The 22,500-nt window shown below is 47.4% G+C and overlaps 1 protein-coding gene across 1 annotated transcript in view; it reads left to right on the top strand.

Annotated features, from left to right (window-relative positions):
• nr5a2 (nuclear receptor subfamily 5, group A, member 2) overlaps positions 1-22,500 on the top strand; it is a 58,021-nt gene that overhangs the window by 8,272 nt on the left and 27,249 nt on the right. Inside the window, exons 4-5 of the mRNA XM_062555559.1 lie at positions 201-342; positions 4,570-5,231. Of these exons, the coding sequence (XP_062411543.1) occupies positions 201-342; positions 4,570-5,231 (804 nt within the window). The remainder of the gene's footprint in view (positions 1-200; positions 343-4,569; positions 5,232-22,500) is intronic.

Genomic DNA, 22,500 nt, shown 5'->3' with positions numbered 1-22,500 from the left:
AGTCTATTTATTTATGTATGTGTTTTTGACCTTGTATGTGCATTGTTAGTGTGCATATTTTACGCACATTTCCGTTTGAGTGTGTGTGTGTGTGTGTGCGTGTGTGCTGGTGTGTGTAGACTGCGACCTTCACACATCTACAAATTAAGCGTTGTCGTCTGCGTCGCTGACATCTTAATTGTGCCCATCCCCCCCGACAGGGCTTCTTCAAGCGCACCGTCCAGAACAACAAACGCTACACGTGCATCGAGAACCAGAGCTGTCAGATCGACAAGACCCAGCGCAAACGCTGCCCCTACTGCCGCTTCCAGAAGTGCCTCACGGTCGGAATGAAGCTGGAGGGTGAGAGCGATTCTCTTCTCTTTTTCTTCTTCCTCTCCTTTTCCTCCTCTTCTTTCTTCTCCTCTTTTTCCAGGCAGGCCCGTTTCCATACTCACAAGCGCCCCTAGCATCTGAACAGAAAACACACCAAGACACACACACACACACACACACACACACACACACACACACACACACACACACACACACACACACACACACAAACACACAGACTGGCTCGGAGGCCTCTGTCTCTGTCCCTCTCTCCCTCTCGAACTTGTAAAAGCCTCCCAAAAAATCAACACTTTCCTTTTTAGCATACATGTTTTTTTTCCTTTTTTCCAGATTTTGAATTTAATCACTTTTTTCAAGTTTATTTGATTTGGTCTCCATAATGTGTTTTGTGACGTCTCTTCCCCTCAGCTCGCAGAAGCGGCGGGGTAATTACTATTAATTGTGTAATGGCCGGGGGGTAGAATTTCCAGGCCTGTCATTTTACAGCTTACTCGCTTTGATTTGCTCTCATGTGTTGGTGCAGGGATCCAAGGCCCTCCAGCACTCTGTCAGGCCTATCCAGGCACATGCATTTTTAGTTTTGCGCTGTTGTCACAGCTGGAGTGAGCCTGTGGAATCCTGATTTTTTTTTTTTTGCTTTCTGTTTCTTTTTTCCCCTTTTTTGGGTGGGTGGGTGGGGGGGGGGGGTTGGTGGGTGAGCTCTTTTTGTAAACACTAAAGAGCAAGGCAGCCCAGAGAGAGATATAATGACACATGCAACACACACACACACACACACACACACACACACACACACACACACACACACACACAGACATGCAGGCATACACACTCATGTGCACTTATATTAAATGTTTTTGTAAAAAGTGTTTTTGTAAAAATAAAGTTGCGGGTCACTGTGTTTTGTGTCCTCCGCCGATTGTTTTTGATATTTTGAAATGAATACTAACAGGCATAATCTCCCTGTGATCCTGGCCTATCTGTTTGACACAGACAGTTGCCCCAATATGTCCACGAACAAATCAGCCTCCTTATCAACCACTGATAAGCGTCGCCGACTCATATCTGCGCGTACGCTCTGTTGTTTACAATGTTATTTTCATATCAGCAAGATTCCTACCGCTTTTGTTGCTGTTGTTGTGGTGTGTTAGCAGTTTAAAGCAGCACAAGTTTAAATCAGTGCCACTTCCTTATTTCACATACTCCATCAAAATATGATCTCTCCAGTCTAGTCCGGTTCCTGCTCCTATTCACTCCCTATTGCATTCATTTTAATTGGTTAGGCAGACAGGAGCCTTGAGTTGGTGGCGTTGTGTATTAGATCACTCAATCTAACGCTGATCGATTCCCATCTCTCAGCCGCCACCTTGCGATTACTCAGAAAGGCATTTCCGGAGTGATGAATAAGAACAATTCAAAGATTTTATTTAAGAAATAAACAGCGGGGGAGAAAATGCATTGCCTCACATTAGCCTTGACGTGGTTTTGTTTGTGCTCTCCCTCTCTCTCTCTCTCTTTCTCTCTCTCTTTCTCTCTCAGTCTTGCTCCCCCTCTCCTCCCTCCTCCTCCTCCTTCTCCCCCTGCTCACCTCCTCTGTCCACATCCCTGGCTCCGCAAGCTCGCTCAGTCATCCTTTAACCTGCCTTGGCGGTGCTGCACTCTGCTATTACTTATGCATAGGCATCATAGGTATTCATGTGTGCGTGAGGGTCTGACCCCCACCCCCCTCTACCGCTCCCCCGGCCCCGGGAGCAAGGGCTCCCACAGACATGACAAACAGGGTGTCAGAACGCCACCGGCCCGCCCGTTAATATGCCACACGGCGACAGGGATCCTCGCGTCCGCGCGCGCTTAATATTCCTGTATATTAAACACACATAAATCAGCCAATAAGCGGCTGACGCCAACCACCGACCCCGCTGCTGCTGCTGCTGCCACCGCCGCCGAACGAGAGAGAGAGAGAGAGAGAGCGCGTGTGAGAGAGAGAGAGAGAACTCCCCGGACTTCTCTTCTCCTCTTCTCCTCCTCTCCTCTCATCCTTGTCTCTCCATTGCTCCAGCGGGGGCTTCCTGTTGGGTCTCCAGCCAGACGCCGATCAGAGAGAGGGAGCGAGGGAGAGAGAGAGAGAAAGAGAAAGAGAGAGAGGAAGAGTTGGGAGGGAAGAGGGAGGAGGGGTGGGCTTCGTTAATTTTTTTCCTTTTTTTTTTCCTTTTTTTTTTGTTCTTTCTTCCAGTGGCAGAAAAAAAATTCTGTATGACATGCATGTAAATAACCTTGTTTAATTAGACGCGAGAAGAGGATGATGGTGGGGAAAAAAAGAGGTGGAATAATAATAATCACAAAAAAACGTGTATACATGATCAGACTCCCAGGTCTAGACCTAATTGTGTTTTCCCAAAAGGGACAACTATTAGTTTTCAGTTCATTAATTACCCTGTTGCTCTGAATCATTAATCGTTGTATAATGTATAATGGATACACAGGGTTTCCTCTTTCCCCTTTTTTTTTCCTTTTTCCTTTTTTTGGGGGGGGGGCGGTGTTAAATTTTTAACGGCTGTGTTAATCCTCACCTCCAGTGCTCGAGGGCTATGTGGCTTACCCCTCTGTGTGTGTGTGTGTGTGTGTGTGTGTGTGTGTGTGTGTGTGTGTGTGTGTGTGTGTATGTGTTTTGACCCGTCATGGCTGCTGTGAGCCAGGGTAGGATCTGTGTCTCACACACTCAGATCAGCGTGTCCACGACACACACACCGCTGTGACGGAGACCATTAAAATTGCTCCCAAGGCAGCTGCTGCACTGGATTCCTTTTAAAGTCCATTATTTATTTCAATTTTCCTCTCTCTTCTCTTTCTGTTTTTGTCAGTCTCTTACCTTATTTGGTGTGTGTGTGTGTGTGTGTGTGTGTGTGGGTGTGTGTGTGTGTGTGTGTGTGTGTGTGTGTGTGTGTGCGTGTGTGTGTGTGTGTGTGTGTGTGTATCTGTATTTGTCGGGACACTGATGGGGAGTATTATCGGTGGTGTGCTTGAATGCTAACTGACTCCAGGGGTCCAGATAGCTGGAGTAGCGGAGTAGAGGATTAGAATGGGGGTGAGAGTGTTTGGTGGTGGGGGAGGAGGCTTAATGGTGATTTTGGGGATGCAGGAGCTGTTGAGGGTAGGGGTTAAAAAATGAAAGGTGGATATTTGGGAACCTTTAGTCATCCACCTGCTGACAGTCCATCTCCACAGACAGCCGGGCACAAGGAATAACTAAACATGAATAATTAACACGTGCCCCAAAACGTGCCCCCTCACCCCCCAAGAAAAGAAAAAAAGGAAAGATGAAGGAGGGAGAGGCGGAGGCGTCCCTGTGGCTGGGATCAGAGAGTGGCGCTTTAGCGCACGGAGCTGACCAAGCTGATTTGATGTAATGACCAGGATTAGCGTCGCGTTTTCTTAAGCTAAATATTGCTCTAAATGGCACTCTGTTTGACTGGAACAAAGTGGGTTCAAATATCACCATTTAACAAATCATGTCACTCAATACCTTTGAATAACCTTAGAATATTCAGTAATCTAGAATAACCAAGATACAAATGTGCAATGTTTTTGATCATTTTTGTTTTTATAATGAGAGGAACAAATATGCTCAGGGAAAAAATCCCAGGTTTTATACATTTCTGTTGTATAATTTATACAGCAAAAACGGTCACTTCTATAGTTGCGATTTGATATGACTAAAACACTTTCATTAGATTCATCTTCAACATTTATTTTACTTTGAACCTTATGAACTTTGCACATCACCAAAATCAGAGTCGGTCAAAAGGGGGAGTTTTTCCACTGACAAAAGCATATTCGCCAATGTGAGCCAATGGTATCAGTTCTCCGATGTCACACAACTTTCTCCTAATGTTACAGGTTATTCTTGTAGTAGAGCAGAGCAGATTTTTCAGGCTTGAGCACATGAGCCTAAGATGTGGTTTGTGAGTTCAGTTACTTTTATCTGTAATTTTTTCATGTTTATTTCCACTCATATTTGGACTTTGGACCAAAATGCTTCAGGTGGAAAGCAAGTTAGGCAACACATTTAGCTTTTAAGTTAGTCAGTAAAATAGAAGAAATAGAAGAATTGACTTATTTAATTTATGCATACAACAAAAATCAGTGCATTGACACTCTTCCTCTCTCTCCTCTCTCTCTCTCCCCCTCTCTCTCTCTCTCTCTCCCTCTCTCTCTCTGTCTCTCCCTCTTCAGCTGTGCGTGCGGACCGCATGCGCGGCGGCCGTAACAAGTTCGGCCCCATGTACAAACGGGACCGGGCGCTGAAGCAGCAGAAGAAGGCGCTGATCCGCGCCAACGGCCTGAAGATCGAGGCCATGACGCAGGTGATGCAGAGCGTGCCCACCGACCTCACCATCACCTCGGCCATCCAGAACATCCACTCCGTGTCCAAGGGCCTGCCGCTGAGCCACAGCCACGCCGCGCTCCCGCCCGTCGACTACGACCGCAGCCCCTTCGTCACGTCGCCGGTGAGCATGGCCATGCCTCCGCACGCCGGCAGCCTCCAGGGCCACTACCAGGCGGCCTACGGCCACTTCCAGAGCCGCACCATCAAGTCCGAGTACCCCGACCCGTACACCAGCTCGCCCGAGTCCATCATGGGCTACCCGTACATGGACACGTACCCGACCGGCTCGCCGCCCAGCTTCCCGCACCTCATCGTGGAGCTGCTCAAGTGCGAGCCGGACGAGCTGCAGGTGCAGGCCAAGATCCTGGCCTACCTGCAGCAGGAGCAGGCCAGCCGGGGCAAGCACGAGAAGCTCAACACCTTCGGCCTCATGTGCAAGATGGCCGACCAGACGCTCTTCTCCATCGTGGAGTGGGCCCGCAGCAGCATATTCTTCAGAGAGCTAAAGGTATGAAATGTTCTCCGTCTCTCTTTCTCTTTCTCGCTCTGTATCTCCCTCTCTTTCTGTGTGTGTGTGTGTGTGTGTGTGCGTCCTTTATATTCTGCTCTTTGACTGTCTCTCTCTTTCTCTCTCTTGCTCTCTCTTTCTCTGTCTCTGTGCGTTATATAAACATAGACGAAAGTTTTGATTTTTAAGCCTTTGTACGAACATTGAGAATTAGAGTTGTGGTTTGTAAAAATGGACATGAGGGAAATTCTTATGAAAGACTTATGAAAAATAGATGTTCTTATTTCACTGATGTCTATGCAAATACATTGGGGAGATAATACATTTATACGCATGTATGAAAAATGGATAAATAGCTTGCTGAGTCTTTCTCTGGCATTAGTAAGAAAGTCTTTGCTGTGTTCATTCCTAATTAACAGGCACCACACAAATTCATAAAAGATTGTCTTCTTTTTAAAATTCTTGCATTTTGCCTAATACAACACAGGAATGAATCTGTCTGATACCACCTTCCAAACAGTCTATACAACTTCAAACGAACAAAAACAGAACATTCAAGTTAATCAAAATACTGATCCATTAAAGATGATCTTAACAGTGTTAACAGTGCTTTAGGAAAACCTGACCCTGTTCATTTGTGCAGTCTGTGAGTCCTTTTGCGGTTTGTAGGGCAGACCATGAATTACATCTGTGTGAGTCATTTCATGTGTGTATTAAAATCCAAACGACATCCCTGAATATTCTGGCCACAGTCTGCATAAAATTCTGTGCGGCCTTTGGAATTTTCCACCAGTCCAAAGCTCGTCAATTAACCCAGGAAATTAACTCAAAGTACTTGGGAGGCTATGAATACCACTACAAAGAAAGCACACAAAATCTTTTGAGCAATTCATGGCTAAAAGTGAAATGTATTGGGTTTTTTTAGTTGTAAGATTGTAGGTTCCTCCTTTTAATAGAGATGAAGTGTATAATACAATAGAATATGCACATTTTTGTGGACACATAGTACGAGACAAGACATAATCACATGGATAATATGTTATATGTATGTAGTATATGTTATCAATAACCTTACCTCTTTTGGTATATTTAAAACAGTGTTACACAAGTATTACAGATAATGTGAAATTAATTGGAAAGCTCATGCTTTAAGCTTTAAGGGGTGGTGTATAGTGTATGATTGTAGATCACAGACTGGGTGATTTTTATTTCTCACTGTCACACTCAGCTAATTTGCCTCTGTGTGATTGTCATCACATCATATTAATGGTGCATAGATATCATAGAGGAAAAATGCTATTGTCAAAATTCCTCAATTGGCTCCTGTCAGGAGCTTTTGATATTCATGTTGACATTTATCAGGGACGGCCTGTGATGAGGTTAGATACCTGAATGATTTCATTCAAATGTGCTCTAGTGTACTTAGTTCGCTATTTGGGCTTTTCCCAATCAGGGTAATTATTTCCAATAGCCGCCTTTTTGCCGGACACATTCACCACAGCCCATCGACAGATGATGGCCGGCAGCCTCTCACACGCTTGGCCATGGCAAGCTGTCATTGTTCTGTACTAAATTACATCCCCTAGAGTATGGGCCTAATGGCCAGGGAGTCTCACCTTTTACAATAGGCAGAGAGGAACCCCCCAAACCCCTCAATTCCTACTTCCTATCCTCTCCAGCATCATTTTGTTGGAGTTTTTTAATAGCTGCGTAATAGCAGGGGTGGCACAGACAACAGGGAGTGTCTGTTGTGTGTGTGGTGCAGAGAGAGAGGGGGGGGGCAGAGGGAGGTGAGAGGACAATGTGTTGGAGTGAGCGGTTTTTACCTGGAGAGGCCTCTTCATGGGCCCCCAGCGAGACACACTCCCAGGCTCAGGGGCTAGAAATTGATGCGCCAGCAGCACTCATAGATGTTTACAGACCCCACTTTGAGAACCCCCCCACACACACACACACACACACACACACCACTCACTCTCTCTCTTTCTTTCTTTCGCTCTCTCCCTCACGTCCTGCTCTCTCGCTCCCCGGCTCGTTGCTAATTAGAGGATACTCGTGGGGTTGCTGGGAAGCGGTGAGCTTAGCGCTGGTGATGGGCGCAAAACCCTGCGTAAGCTCCCCCCGCTGTGCTGCTACAAGCCGCTAACAAACAAGGCACTCAGGTACACAGCCAGCGCCGTGGCTATGGGCGGACAGGGCTTCACCGGATGTTGTCGATGTCAGGTCAAGTGCAGGTGCTCTCAAAGCAGCCGCTAAAGACGAAGCGCACAGATCGTCAGTGGTATCATATATTTTTTTTAGATATATATATAAAAAAATCTGAAAAATCTTTCATATTTGAGCAGTGTTTATATCGAGAGCTGCATATTGATCTGTGTTCTGTAAGAATGTACCGTATACACGTTTACTCATTTTGAGAGTTGAGAGCTGTCTTCTCCTATTCCTACCCTCACTCTCTCTCTCTCTCTATCTCTCTCTCTCTCTCTATCTCTCTCTCTCTATTTCTCTCTTTCTCTGACCGTGATTTTCCAGGAGGAGTCATGTGTACAGTAAAGCTAAAGAAAAAAATATTCTCATCATCAACCTTTGTTTGTCTTTTGCATGTGATATCCTCTGTGAGTAAAGCCGTGGCAGTGGAGAGGGCAGTGTAGGATAAACACAGGAAACACTTGTGAATAAAAAGCCTGTCTGGGGTATGGCTTGTTAAGTGACTATAAATACTCACCTACATCTCTGATGCTATGATTAGCGTCGTAGGAACAAAAGGAATTTCTCTGGTAATGGAGAAGGGGTGAGAAAGTGCCTGGACAGAAGCGTTTAAAGATTTAGCTTCCATAAGTTGAACATGGTTACAGGCTCATAAATATTTAGCCACAATGAAGCCTCCGAAGAGAGCTGCCCCTTTGTGTCTGCTCACAGATACAGTCCAAACAGCATCCTTCACTGGGCAGGTGTTGGATTGTTTGGGGGAAAAAAGAGAAAAGGATCTTCCCTGACCTAGTGTAGCTCAGAGTTTAATGTAACTGTTGAGATCATGGCTGATTTTTAGAATTAAAAAGGCAAAGAAAGTGATGACAGGGCAAAAAAAAAGCGCTCTTGTTTTCAAGGGCATCTCTAGAAAGCTACAACTGCTGTGAAAGATTTAATTACTGGCCTTAGATTAGACTATGTGGGACTGAGAGTTTGAATGGTGGCTGTTGAAGAATGTACCAGATATGCACAGTGTGAAAGACCAGTTTTTTGCAGGTTTTCTTAAATTAAGATTTTTTTGAATGAGAGTATGAAAAAAAAATCATCCATCTCCTTTTATCATCATAGACCACTGTACCCCAACAGTAGCAAAGATGACAAAGACATTCCTGTGGTTATGCAGTGTGTCATTCCTATTCGTAACAGTTGTCTGTTATAACAGTTATATCAGGCGAGTGTGTGTGTGTGTGTGTGTGTGTGTGTGTGTGTGTGTGTGTGTGTGTGTGGGTGATGAATTTGCCCGTGTAAGATTGTTTGTTGATGAGAACATTTGTGAGAGTATGTTTGAATTTAAATATGTTTGTATGTGGTGTTGTCTATGTGTTCACATCCATTTGTATGTCTGTGTGTGTTTGTCTATCTACCTCAGTTTGTCTGCCTCTGTTTGTCTATGTGTGTCTGTGTTTGTGTGCGTGCGTGTGTGTGTGCGTGTCTCTGATGGTGGCATCCCGCCCCTGGTGTTGTGTCATGCTCTCAGTGGGAGCTGGGGGGAAACAGATGCAGGGCCAGCCTGGCTGTGCGAGGGGGGCTGTCACCGGGGCCGCTCAGCCCCAGCCGTGTGGGCCCTGCCTGGGAAGAGCTCCCCGCACGGCACCGCAGGGCCCGGGGATGTGGGGAGTGATTCATGCCTGCGGAGAGATCACCTCTCCGCTCCGCTCCGCCGCACCTCCAGCTCCATTGTTTACAGGATAGGATGCATACGGCCACTAGCCTTTCCTCACTCCCCCCCCCTCTCAGCCTCCCCCCCTCAATCCCACGTGTGCTGGCAGACAATGGGATGCCATTAATGGCTGGAAATAAATATATGGTGTTTTCTTTTTTTTTTGTTTTTGTTTCTTTTGTAAGTGTCGTGCAGGTTTGTGTTTGCATGTGTGGTAGTGAATGGGTTTGACCATGAGCATGTGTAGTGTAAAATGAATATCAGTTAGATAGTGGCGTGAAGTGCCCAATTTTTTTTATCAATCACAGGCCACGACTCTTTTTGTACCAGAACGGTACACTTTTTGGCCATTTTTCCCATGCCACCATTTTGGTGAACAACTAGCTAACTGTTTAACAAAATGAACATAAATATAATGTAAGCATTAAAATGATGATAATTGTTTGTAATAGTTACAAACTCACAATAAGCTTAGTAAGTAATGTCCTTTCATTGATGAGATCAGTTAGCTTACATTTATTTAACATTTATAAAACAATAGATTGATTGTCATGCCTCTTAAATGTTTTAAATGACAATTGAAAAAAAGAACGATTTCAATTTCCATGCAGAGAATCTCAGCAAGGTTTGATTTGGAATGGTCAGGTTCTTACCAAACCAAGTCCCCCTAATGCTGTCGGAGTAGCTAAAAAATTGACATTCCATTTCACCCAGCTGCTTTCGAGGCACGTAGGTTTGCGTTTGTCTCTGTCGTAACGTTATACATATATTTAGTTCTTCAACCTGATAAAACTCAACCGTGCAAAGCCAACGATGCTTTGACATGTGGCGCCAATATTTATTTTTGCCCGTTCATGGCTGCTGGGGGACAGTCCAGTATGAGTCTTCGTTTTTTTTCACTTCCCTTTTTTCACTTTTTTTGCTCTTTCTTTCGAGTGAAACGGAATGACAATACCAGGCCAGCCATTAAGTGTGGAGGACTGTATTAGGACCTTGTTCCTGGCCCTGCACCCAGCAGAGAGCCCGGGCGCTTATTGAAAAAGCATCTGGAGGAGAGAGCAGAGGAAAAGGGCCTCCTGCTTCAGAAATACCCCCCCATACACACACACACACACACATACACACACACACACACACACACACACACACACACACACACATACCTCCCCTACCTCCCCAAATCTTGTGCACCTTTGGCTGGGCAACCTGCCTCATTACACATGGGTGTCAGGCTAGCGCGCTAGCCGCTAATTACTGTTCATACGGTCCACTCCCTTTAAAGTGGCCAGCCAGGGCTGTCTTGCGGCTGCCTCAATCAATTAATAAATCCATACCAGGTGATTCTATTAGGAGGAGCAGGAGGGATGGCTCTTTATGCAAGGCATGCATTCTCCTGTGGTTTACATATATGGATCAGCTTTAGTAAATAATGTACAGAGCGGATACTTCTCACCAGGTGCATAATTTCCTCTCAGTATGAATATTACATGAGTTTACTTTTGTGCGTAAAAATAAAATGTGCGGTGTTTTTCATTCAAAGTGTGACTGGAGAACTCCTCCGTTTTTTGATGTTGTTTTTCTGTCCAGTTTATCGGGGAAGGGTTTCTAGCGGAGAGTGGGTTCGTGTCTGTTTAGATATAGCAGAGAGCTGGCCGGCTCAGCTGCAGACCAACCCCCCCGGCATCAGAAAGAATTAATAAGCCGTTTCGGGCATGATCTGTGAACTTGTAGGCGATTTATGTTCCCCCTCCACCCCACCCACGAGACATCCGCCCCCACTCCATCCCCTACATACACAGCTCCCCACACCACCTGCCCACCGCCCCTCGACCGCACCCTCCCCCCCCCTCCCAGCCGTCACGGAGGTCACCCGCCGCTCTCTCCCTGACAAACTGCGTGCGCGCGAGTGGCGGCACAGCAGGTCAAAGATTTGTAACTGTGTCCCTGGTCCATTGCATTTGAATTATTCTGCTGTGCTTCTGCACCCCCTCCCTCTCTCCCTCTCTCTCTCTCTCTCTCTCTCTCTCTCTCCTCTCTTTTTCTTTGTCCCGCCCTCTGATGCACACCGTTTTACATTAGGCGCTCTATCCTGTGAACGTTTTGTTGGGTGTGTGTGTGTGTGGTGGTGGGGGGGGGGGATGAACTAGGGGATGGGAGCAGCAGTACCAAGGGCAGGGGTGCGTCCTGAAGGACGGGGGGGTGGAGGTGGTGTGGAGAAGAGTCGGACGGAGGGGGGCGGTGGGGTGGGGGTAGAGGGGGGTGGGGGGAACAGGTGGAAGGTTAATGGCCCTGGACCGGATCCACCAGCCGCTCTGACTTGATATATGGGCTTTGGGCCTGGTGCAGGCGTAGGCTTTCAAAGATATATTATTTCATTTGAGGAGCAGCATTCTGGGGCCTGCATTTGTCCACTGATAGATGATATCCCCCCGCACCCCGGCAGCCACAATTGGCGATGGCGTGTGAGTTTTTGTAAGGCCTGCTCCTGTACATATTTTTTTTCTCCTCTGTCTCTCTCACTCTCTGTTCTCTCCCTCTCTCTCTTTGACCTCTCCCTCACTCTTTCCCCCTCTCTCTTTCTCTCTCCCTCTCTCTCTTTTCCATGCTGTAGGCAGGTCCTCTTGGCAGGAGAGTTTTTTTAAGCTGCTATTTCAGTGGTAACAATATCTGTTTGATCAGGCCAGATATGTAGCACTGTAGCAGGGCTTGTGCCACAAAGGCCTCCTCTCATTCATAAATTACACACATTACTGTCGAAAAAGAAGGCTGCTTGCACCATAAATACTCAAAACGTATGTTTATCTTATATATTCTAAGTGGCAGTTTATCTCTATTATTGTCAACAGCTGATAGCTTGGGATGAGGGTGATTTTGATTTAGATAACTGTATCAGACTCAAGCTTGCATAATAATTCACCAGACCTGCTGGGAACAGGGAGACAACCCCCCCACCACCAACAACACACACACACACCACCAGCCTGCCGGCGCGGTGGTGTAAATATATTGCCGAAATTCACAGCTCATTACTTGATCATTGTCCTATTTAGGTCTCCGTACTTTAAACATCTGCCGCCGCGAGCCGCACATAATTACTTTGGTTATTTGATCACCGCCCTCGTGCCCGTTACTCACTGGGCTCTTGTCCCGTCTGCCATTCTTGTCCTGGTGCTATGGCCCCCCTCATCTCTCTCTCTCTCTCTCTCTCTCTCTCTCTCTCTCTCTCTCTCTCTCTCTATTTTTCTGGCTGTTGTTTACTGCAAGTCAGGACTAGAAGCCCAGAAGACAGACACACAGACTCTGCAGGAGATCCATGTGTGGCTACTGCCCCCCCCCACCCCTCCAATACCCCCACCCCCTCCCCAACCCCTCCTATACCCCCACCCCCTTTCCAAATTCCCCAATCCCTCCAGCTTACCCACCCGGGGGAGTTGGTAGGCCGGAGGAAGGAAGCCCGTGCACTTGTTAAAAGGAAAGATTTAGGGTCCGAAATCCCCGCCGAGAGATGCAGACGCACCAGGGAGGGGTGGTTTTTTAGTGTTTCACGGAGTCTGTTCATCCACTTGTTGCTTTGATGGGGAATAAAAGGCGGAAAGACCATCATGAGGCACCAGTGGCCCAGGCAGTAGAGCCGATCCACTCGTCCAGCCATCGGCCTTTGTGTCTGGGCACTGCGCACACAGGGCACGGGGGTTTGGTGCCCTCTTCTTCCATTCATTCATTCATTCATTTGTGGCTTCCCTTCTTTTTCAATTGCACCTTATACTTCTACCAAACTCAGAAATTCTGCAACACACACACACACACACACACACACACACACACACACACACACACACACACACACACACACACATCGACACATCTACACATCTACAAATGTCTGAAAATGGCACTGAAAAACTTCTCAAAAGTGACAGATTCATATTCCCAAAGCACTACCTAGTAGGAATAAGTAAAACGTTTTTCTCTTATCAGATGAATATTATGATAAAAGCTTTTTTATTGGTGTGTAAGGGTCTTGTTAAGGGGTTGGGGACGTGCAGTGAACCTGGAAGAAGTGGCGTGCTCTCCCCGAAGCTTTCTCCCGTCTGCGCCGGACAAATCCCGACAATCAAGGCATGAAATGAGAGAGGTGGGAAAAGGGGGCCAGCGAAGACAGCTGATTTTAAAAGGATGCTCGCTAACAAATCAACTCAAACGGTACTTTGCCAAACGGCAAACAGAGGGGAGGGGGAGAGGCACAAACAGGACACGGCGTGCCAACAAACCGTCGACAATCAAAAGGGTGCAGGCTCACAAAGCAGGCATGCCACCGGGGACCTGTGGCTTGTCGCTTCGCATGCAAACTGCCGCGCGGGTGAGAAATATGGCATGCGGGTCCGCGCGGGTTAAGCGCTCCAACCCTTCCGCTCAGGCATGGGAAGCCCTTTGTGCTGGTCAGGTGCCTTCAGTCGGTCTCATATTATTGTCTCTCAGCACAGTGCTGGCATTCTCGGTCTTCCTCGTATTATTGTCCACACATGGGGCAGCGCGGGGGTTAAAGGGGGGGGGGGGGGGGGTGGCATGGTCACTGACGCTCCTTCTCAGGCACCGACCCCCCCACCCCCCCGCATTTCTGTTTCACCCTCTGGACTGGGCGCTACTCGGGTGTCCTCCTTGGGTTTATCTCACGCCATTGTCACATGCTAGCAGCGGAGATTGATGTGCAGATTGGGTTCCCCGACTAACACGCCAATGGAGGAGACCTCGGCCCTTTCGGAGATGAAGAGAGTGTGTTAACGAGGACACTTTTAGTTGCTTGGTGTCTAAAGGTTCTGCTCAGAACGAGCTGAAAAAGTAAAGGGAAAACATTTGATTACGATCTTGATCTTTTCAACGTGTGTAATCACAGATTACTTTATTTTTAGATTATATTTATTTTTCGAATATAGTCCACCATTGCTTTTGTAGTGTTTGGATATGGGTAAGAAGTGCCCCACTCCCCATTGTTCCTCCTTGCCCTTATTATCTGAGCTAGTGGGGTCTTGCTGGGGAGGGAGGGGGGCTGGCTTACCTCCTTGCTCTCTGTCAACAGTTGTCCTCAACATCTATTTTTGCTACTTATTTACAGCCCCCTATTCTGGACACGGGGGGAGCCTGCTAAGGGAGTCTAAAGACAATAGATAACCACCAAGAACTCCTCACCTCCCCCCCCAGACACGCACACACATGCACCCACACATTCACACACCCAAAAGACAGGCAGCCTGCTGGGTAGTCTTACAGAGGACTTATATTTATCCATTGTCAGTGATTAGGTCCGGGCTTTGATGAATGACATGTGTGTTTCAGATGGGTAACGCTATAAGGGACCAAGTTACGACACGCCAAAACGTGTGAGACCTCAACCCCCCAATCCCCCCCCCCCCCCTCAACAGAAAAGGACAAAACCACCTGTTCATTAGGCCCCGTTTAACATCCTTTCGCGCGCTCTCTTTGTTTCTCTGCCTCACGCAGGCTGGAGTGATGAGGCTGGCACAGTTCTCTTCTAAACGTTTCAATATTCCTGGCAACCTACAAATGTGTATCAAAACGGAGAGATTTTTTATGTCGTCAGGGCCCTCATCTAAGCGGATGAAAGAATGCCTTCTTGTGTGAATCAGAGGGAAATTCCGCGCAGGCTAACCATTTGTAACAGCTCAAGGGAACGGCGAGCGCTGGGCGATGACAGTGCAGCTAAAACTTTTAGAGGTGCGCGTGAGCGGCAAAGCGCAAGAGGCACTTCTGACGTTAGCGCCGCATTCCCAACGGCAAGGCAAAGCCGCACCAACGGAGGCAGCGTTCCAGGTGTCATAGCCGGCCTTAATCTTTCGCCCCAAATCATGGAAGCAGGTGGAGGATTTTTTATTATTTCTTTTCGTTTGTGTAGGTTTGATCACCGCAGCTTGTGGAGGTTTGATCACCGCAGTCAGTGCAGGGTCGTGTGCAGCTGCTGTGAAGAATATGTGAGCTCACATTCTCCCCATGATGGGTCTTTTTTATTCTCTCTCTCTCCTTCTCTCTCTCTCTTTTTCTCTCACTCAGAAAATAGTCGTGGTACTTAAAGAAAAGAAACCACCACAAGTGGTCTATTGTTCCTGAGATGCGGGCTCACACACGAGCGTGTTAAGCACCGCAAATGTTCCCCCTGAATGTCTGCAGCTGCAGGCCGTTTAACCACGAGGGTGATGAGAGTATGCGTCCACATAGCCCATACCTTCCCTCCATACACACACCGAGACAGACAGACAGCCCCCCCCCCCCCCCCCCCCCACACACACACATCCTTATGAAATCCCCTGTGAGGCTTTGACCCCAGAGGGACCAGACCCATTCCTGTCCATTTTAAATAATACAGAATGTCCCGACTAGGGTCTGAGGGCCCATTTACTCCAGCCTGACCTCCTCCTCCTCCTCCTCCATTGGTGCCTCTGCTGCATGTGTAGTGGTGGAGGTGGTGGAGGTGGTGGTGGAGAAGGGGAGGGTGGAGGTGGTCAGAGTGCTTTCTGTCCACCCGTCACACGCGGCGCATAAATATCGACAGCTCTGGACAATAAAGAGAGCCAATAAGTCGGGGGGAATCAAGGGAAAACAATTCCCCGGATCAAATCGAATAAACATGCAGAAATCATTCTGAGCGACCTCCCCCCTTCATCCGCCCTATCACTTCCCAACCCAAGCAACCCCCCACTGCCCCCAAACAAACACTCCACCACCACCAGCACCTCCACCCCTGCGTCCACCTCTCCTTCACTCTAATGTGGAGTGAGTGGGGTGTGTGTAGATTGAGGACTGCAAGCGGATCAATACCCAGCCTGGGTCTACAGCACAGAACTCATTTCACATTTGGAAAGCATTATTTTCTCACTGTAGTTGAGTTGAGTGAATGAGGAGGGGGGTGGGGGTGTGAGGGGCTGTGTGTGTGTGTGTGTGTGTGTGTGTGTGTGTGTGTGTGTGTGTGTGTGTGTGTGTGGGGAGGTGGGGGTTCTGTAGGGGGATTGGGGTGGTACTTAAGGGAAATCATGCTCCCATGCCTTCATGTATATTAGGAGCCTAATGTTCATCTGAATAATTGATTAGCGCAGCTCTGTGTTTTTGATAATTAGTTGATAGCTTCTTAGCTTTAAGCCCTCAGATCCCATACCAGAGACTCAGAGGCCAATTTCTCTCTCTCTCTCTCTTTCTCTCTCTCTCCTTCTCTCTCTCTCTCTCTCTCTCTCTCTCTCTCTGTCTGTCTCTATCTCTCTTCATTTTTCCAAATGTAATGTTGCAAAGGTGGGGGGTGGGATGTGCTAGAGCTAGAAACAACGCGGGAACAATAGTGCTTAACATGAAAAGCTCCACCGGGCCAGGCTAGACAACTCGCGCGGCTTAACTGTTTCTGCTGCGAGCGAGGCTAAGTCAAATGTGAGCGGGGTGGGAGTCGGCTTTTTTCTTTCTCATAACCTCATTTCATCACTCTGGCTCTGTTTTTTTTTTTTTTTTTTTTCATTTTCTTCCTCCGCTCCCTCCCCAGGATGATGTTTTTTTCCCTTGCGTTGCTCAAGAGGGTTATCCCGACCATTGCTTCTTTTACGCCGTGAAGTCCATATTTTACCAGTGCTGGCTATTAGCAAACCTGAAATTTGGACTTGGAGTTAATTATAGCCCCTGACTATTGACTGTAATCTGCGAGTGCTATGAATTTCATTTGATTACATTAAGGGCCACATCGCAAATTAAATAGGGGGGATTGCCGTCCAAAGAAATTAAAGCAGTTACAATTCAGTGCCGAATAAGATTTACTCTCTCTAAAATTGCCACTGGTCAGACCCTTGTGTTTGCACAGACAACACAGAGGAAGAACAAATGCGATAATAGGCTCTATTACCATGTCAAGAAAAAAGAAAAAGAGAGGGTTGGGAAGAGAGAGAGAAAGAGAGAGAAACAGAGAAAGAGAGAGAATGGTTTTGTCTGATGTGACCTTGGACAGTGAAGCATGCTCACTTCTTCAGAGCAAACAGAGTGGTCCGCTCGCTCCTAAAAAGAAATCAGTGCCTTCTGTTGTTAGAGGAGTGTGTGTGTGTTTCTCTCTCTCTCCCTCTCTCCCTCGCTCTCTCTGTATGTGTGTGTGTGTGTGTTAGTGTGCATGTGCGTGTGTGTGTGTGTGTGTGTGTGTGTGTGTGTGAGAGGGAGAGAGGTCTAATGAGCAAGGTCATGTCTGGAAAGGGCTGTTGCAGAGTCTGGCCTCTCTTGCTTGCTGCTGCCTGGCCAGGATGACACCTTAGACGCTTGGGTCAGCATAGGAAATCCTTTAACATGTACATGGCGGACAACTACCTTTTGTTTTTCCCATTGGCAAAGCCACTGAGCTGTTTGTGTCTTAGGTTTGTGTGTGTGTGTCTTATCTGTGTGTCTGTGTGTGTGTGTGTGTGTGTGTGTTTCAGTAGATATGTGGTATGTGTGTGTGCGTGTGTGTGTGTGTAGGTGTGTGTGTGTGTGTGTGTGTGCGTGTGTGTGTGTGTGTGTGTGTGTCTATGAGCTTTTGTATGTGCTTTGGGAGTGTGTGTGTGTATGTGTGTGCACAAACATCTACAGTATGTCTGTGTTCGGTGTGCGGCTGAGCGCGTGTCTCGGGTTGAACGTGGTTTGTAGTTGAGGTCAGAGGTCACACTCGGGAGACTGTTAATGCGGTCGCCGTGGGAACTGATCAATCTCCATTCTTTAGCATTATTGATCAGGCATCCGTCAGGACAGGCCCCCTCGCCCGCGCACAGTCTCCTCCTGCCCTGAGGAGCCAATCAGGGCCCCTCTGCAGAGACCCCCTACTCTCCGGCTCGAGCACCAGACATCACCTGGCCGGCGTGCTCCCAAACCCCCCCTGCACTCGACTCCTAGCCGGCCTGTTTTTTTGCAGTTGCATTTGTTTGCTCTGTAGACCCTATTTGTGTTATGTCTAGGACCATCTGTTTTGTGGAGGCAAAGAGAGGAGGATGCAGAAGCTGATCTCTGGTCAGCTTTAACTAGAGGAGGACACTTTGTTGTCATTTGAATGTTTTCCACATAAGACGACACTTTGTTGTCATTTGAATGCTTTCCACCTAACATAAGATTTTTTTTTTTGTTCGCTGTCAAAATCTCTTCGATGTGGGAATAGAAGGATTTTTTTCTCTAGTCGCCGTGGACTTTGTCTGTGCGGCCCGTGTTTTTGTTTCTCTGTAAAGATTAGGATGTGTGCACAGGATTTAGAGTTGCGCCAGCCACCACCACTCGCCACACACAGGCTGGCACACCGGCTGGCATTCCCGCCGAGCGGTCCTCATCCCGCCGCGCCGTGCCGCGCTGCGCTGCGCCGAGTGAGAGATCTGGCAGCGTGCCGTGGAAGTGCCAAGGCATGATGAGAGCACATATTTATATGTTTACGTTCCATAGTTTTATTTACACATCGCCTGTGGTCTCCTGTAATCTCTGAGCCTCGGTAATGTCCTCCCACACACACACACACACACACACATACAGCTTCTTATACTCTTTTTCTTTTTCTCTGTCTGTCTGTCTCTCTCTCTCTCTCTCTCTCTCTCTCTCTCTCTCTCTCGCTCTGTCTCTGGGGCTAAAATAAGAGCAGATATAGACTGGGAAGAGCAAGTATGTGCTACCCACATGGGGGATTATGGGAATGAACTGTGTGCGAGTGTTGAGTGTGTGTGTGTGTGTGTGTGTGTGTGTGTGTGTGTGTGTGTGTGTGTGTGTGTGTGAGAGAGTGTTGAGTGTGTGTGTGTGTGTGTGTGTGTGTGTGTGTGTGTGTGTGTGTGTGTGTGTGTGTGTGTGTGTGTGTGTGTGTGTGTGTGTGTGTGTGTGTGTGTGTGTGTGTGTGAGACCAAGCCGCTGTTGGCCACCTGCTCGGAGTCCCAGCATGCTTATTGGCCTCCCAGGAGCAGAGGGTGGGGCTGGGCCGGCTTTGGCCGCGGCTCAAACAGGGACCTCTGCTGCACCGTATCGGCACATGGGAACGAGTCCCCCGACACACACACACACACACACACACACACACACACACACACACAGTAAACACACTGCCCCCGCCGCAACCAGTGTCTACTTCTTAGATAATGATTTTTACATGAGATAAATGTAAATGTCTCAAACCATGTTCAAAAGTATGCAGCTGACCATAAGTCACAGTGCTGGGGATGGAAATGGGAGGAGAGGAGCCAAGTGCGAATCGTATTGCACCGTAAAATAACCGTACCGTAAAACGCTTGTTTGTGTTTGTGAGATACTGTTGATGTTAGAATGCCTCTGAGGGGAAAGGTCTGTGGTTCTCGGTTTACTCGAACCGAAGCGAGCGTGTTTTCGTGCGTCGCCATCAGCAGTACGGGGCATAAGTTGCTGAGGTGCATCGGCTCTCTACCGCAAAGCCGACACGGGTGAATGAACCCAACCCCATTTTCCTGGAGCAAGTCTGGGTCATGTGTGTGTGTGTGTGTGTGTGTGTGTGTGTGTGTGTGTGTGTGTGTGTGTGTGTGTGTGTGTGTGTGTGTGTGTGTGTGTGTGTGTGTGTGTGTGTGTGTGTGTGTGTGTGTGTGTGTGTGTGTGTATAGCTTGCGTGCATGTGTTTATTTTTGAGTGTATGTGTACAGAATCTCTGATCCTGCCCATGCATATTTGTAAGAAAGCGTTTTCCATATCTCTCTCTCTCCCTCTCCCTCTCTCTCTCTCTCTCTCTCCTGTGGTCCAATGCTCCAGCAGATGTCTGTGTGTGCTAGGAGCCCCAGAGCTCTCCCACCCTGTGTGTGTGTGTGTGTGTGTGTGTGTGTGTGTGTGTGTGTGTGTGCGCACTGATCCCCCATTGGCCATTGATGTTCACTTCAATCCTCACCTGTAGTGTCGGCGCGAGCTGTCTCTCATTGATCCGGCAGCACCGAGTGCGCTGAGCCACAGGCCTGTCATGTGCCATGTTGTCGGGGGTTTTTATTATTATTTTGTTTCTTATGTAAATGTCAACCCGCAAGAAGGAACGCGTCGTTTTTTTTTCTTTTTCTTTTTTAGCCCCCCTTTTCTTTCTGGTGTGAATACATAATTCAGTCCATTCTCTTCATTAGGACACTCTGAAGGAGATTCTATTAATCTGTTCATTAGGGGACATCAAAAAAATGCAGCTACTTATTAAAACCAGTTCCAGCTGCGTTGCCCTCGTTATGCCATGTTATCCACAACGCTTAACAATGCTCATGGCAAGTCTAGCCAAAAAAAAGAGAGGGGGTAAGAAAAAAAATCCACAGCGTCCAAATCTGGCAATTTAGCCCAACCAGACAATTATCTCTCTCGTCTTTCACGCAAATAAATATTTCTGCTAGGTAGTTGTGCGAGACCATTTGCGCCTCATTTACCTAAGCTTTCAGTCTTTTTTTTCTCTGTTTCTTCTTCCTGGGACACATGGTAGAAATCTTCCTCTCTTAATTACATTCCCTCAATTAATTTTCCCATTTTGGACTCAATCCTCAGGCTGTGAATGTTTAGAGGTTTGCATGGCTGTGGGCACTGGAATTGATCTCTGCATTGATCTCCGCGTGCTAAGACTGGTTTCTTGGAGGATATGCATTTTTCATTATAAGTGCAGAGCAGACGTAGCTCATAAATGGGCATGATGATTTTTACAATGCTGAAGGAAAGAGAGAGAGAGAAAGCTCACACACACACACACACACACACACACACACACACACACACACACACACACACACACACACACACACACACACACACACACACAAACACACACACAAACACACACACACACACACACACATATGCCCCATCCACCCTGAGCACGGTCTCTAAATGAGAAATTGAAAGCTGCTCGGGGCCTACCTGAAGTTGAACAAATGCCTTACAGAAGGCAGAGCCAGCCGTCAGCGCAGGTGTGCTAAAAGCACACACATGCCTGCTTTATAATCTCAAGGCCCAGTGGGGCCTGGGAAATGTAGTTCGGGGGCAGACGGTATTACGAGAATTCATTATAAGAAATTATTACAATGAGCCGGCTGTTTTCAACAGCACAAGAGAATGGTTTATATAGTGTGGTTGATGCGATCACAGGCAAAAGTCAATGATGGAATTCGGTGAGGTCCCTTGTCTGCTTCTTTGAGCATCTTATATGAGAGCTATGAATCTCAGCTGTAATTTTCTGCACAGTCCTGGGGGGAAAAGTTTACTCTACATGAAAATTCTACTTATTTCTTCCCTTCAACATGTTGCGCCAAATATCGACACATGTGTATCTTTTAGAATATGCTTGTTCAGGAGGCTTTGAAAAGAGCTAGTTTTAGTGATTACTGTGTTACTGTGTATGCGAAGCCATTTTTATTCTGTTTAGATTCAATTTGGTTTCATCTTCCTTTGCCCTTTGAAAATAAAACACATTTATTTAATTTCACCCTCACACGTAGCCTTAAACCTTTTGGAAAACTCCAGAAGAAAAGTGAGACTCCTCCTCATGGGGGGAGCCCAACTCAATGAGAGCTTTGATCTGTATGCAGAGCCACTTTGAAAGGTTTTTTTAAGAGGGCTAGAATACTGTACAGTATTAACCTGAAGATCTCTTGTAAAACAGAGTGAAGACCTTAAACAGAAAATCAAAGATGTTTCTCTATTAGTATTCGACCACCACTCTAGAGTGTGGAGAGAGAGAGAGGGTGAGAAGAGACAAGAAGAAGAGAAGCATCAAGCTTATGTTTCAGATCCTGACTAAGTGGGTGGGCAAAGTCAGGGGGTTCTTTTTTAAAGGTGGGCCCCTGTTGACAGGGCAACCGGGGTACCCGTGGCAGTTAAAAGGCTGGCGTACCACCCTGTCTGTCATGGCAGGCCTCTGATGCCCGGACTCACAGGGCGGGCCTGTCCCCTCCCTCGCCTCCTGGCCCTTTTGTCCCCTTTTGATGACCCGTGCGAGTCACGACAGCAGCCTGCCAAGCCCTGACTGTAGGAGGGCAGGCGGGGGCAAGAGGGCCCTTTGATAGCACCAGGCCTGGAGACCAGGAGCACTGACAGGTCCCTTTGTAGCGTCCGGGCGTCTCTGTGCGCACGTCTCTGACAGTCTTTTTGTAGCGCTAGGGCATCCCATTGTTGGGAGATGGAAAGGCCATGGTGTTTTATCTCTGAATGGTCATGGGATCATTCTAGCTGTTTTTTTAATGATGGAATCTGCATATATGCCCCCACACATATCTTCCTGCCCCCTTTCAGTCAGAGGTCTAGATATGAAGCATGGTTGTGCTTTGACACAAAAAAAAAAGTCAATGTGGGATTTTGTACTGTATTCTTCGAATGGGATCACAGTTAGTTATGTCTTTAGTTTAGTTG

Source organism: Sardina pilchardus, chromosome 15 (assembly GCF_963854185.1).
Source record: "Sardina pilchardus chromosome 15, fSarPil1.1, whole genome shotgun sequence".
Classification (NCBI taxonomy): domain Eukaryota; kingdom Metazoa; phylum Chordata; class Actinopteri; order Clupeiformes; family Clupeidae; genus Sardina; species Sardina pilchardus.
This window is presented reverse-complemented; position numbering and strand designations above follow the sequence as displayed.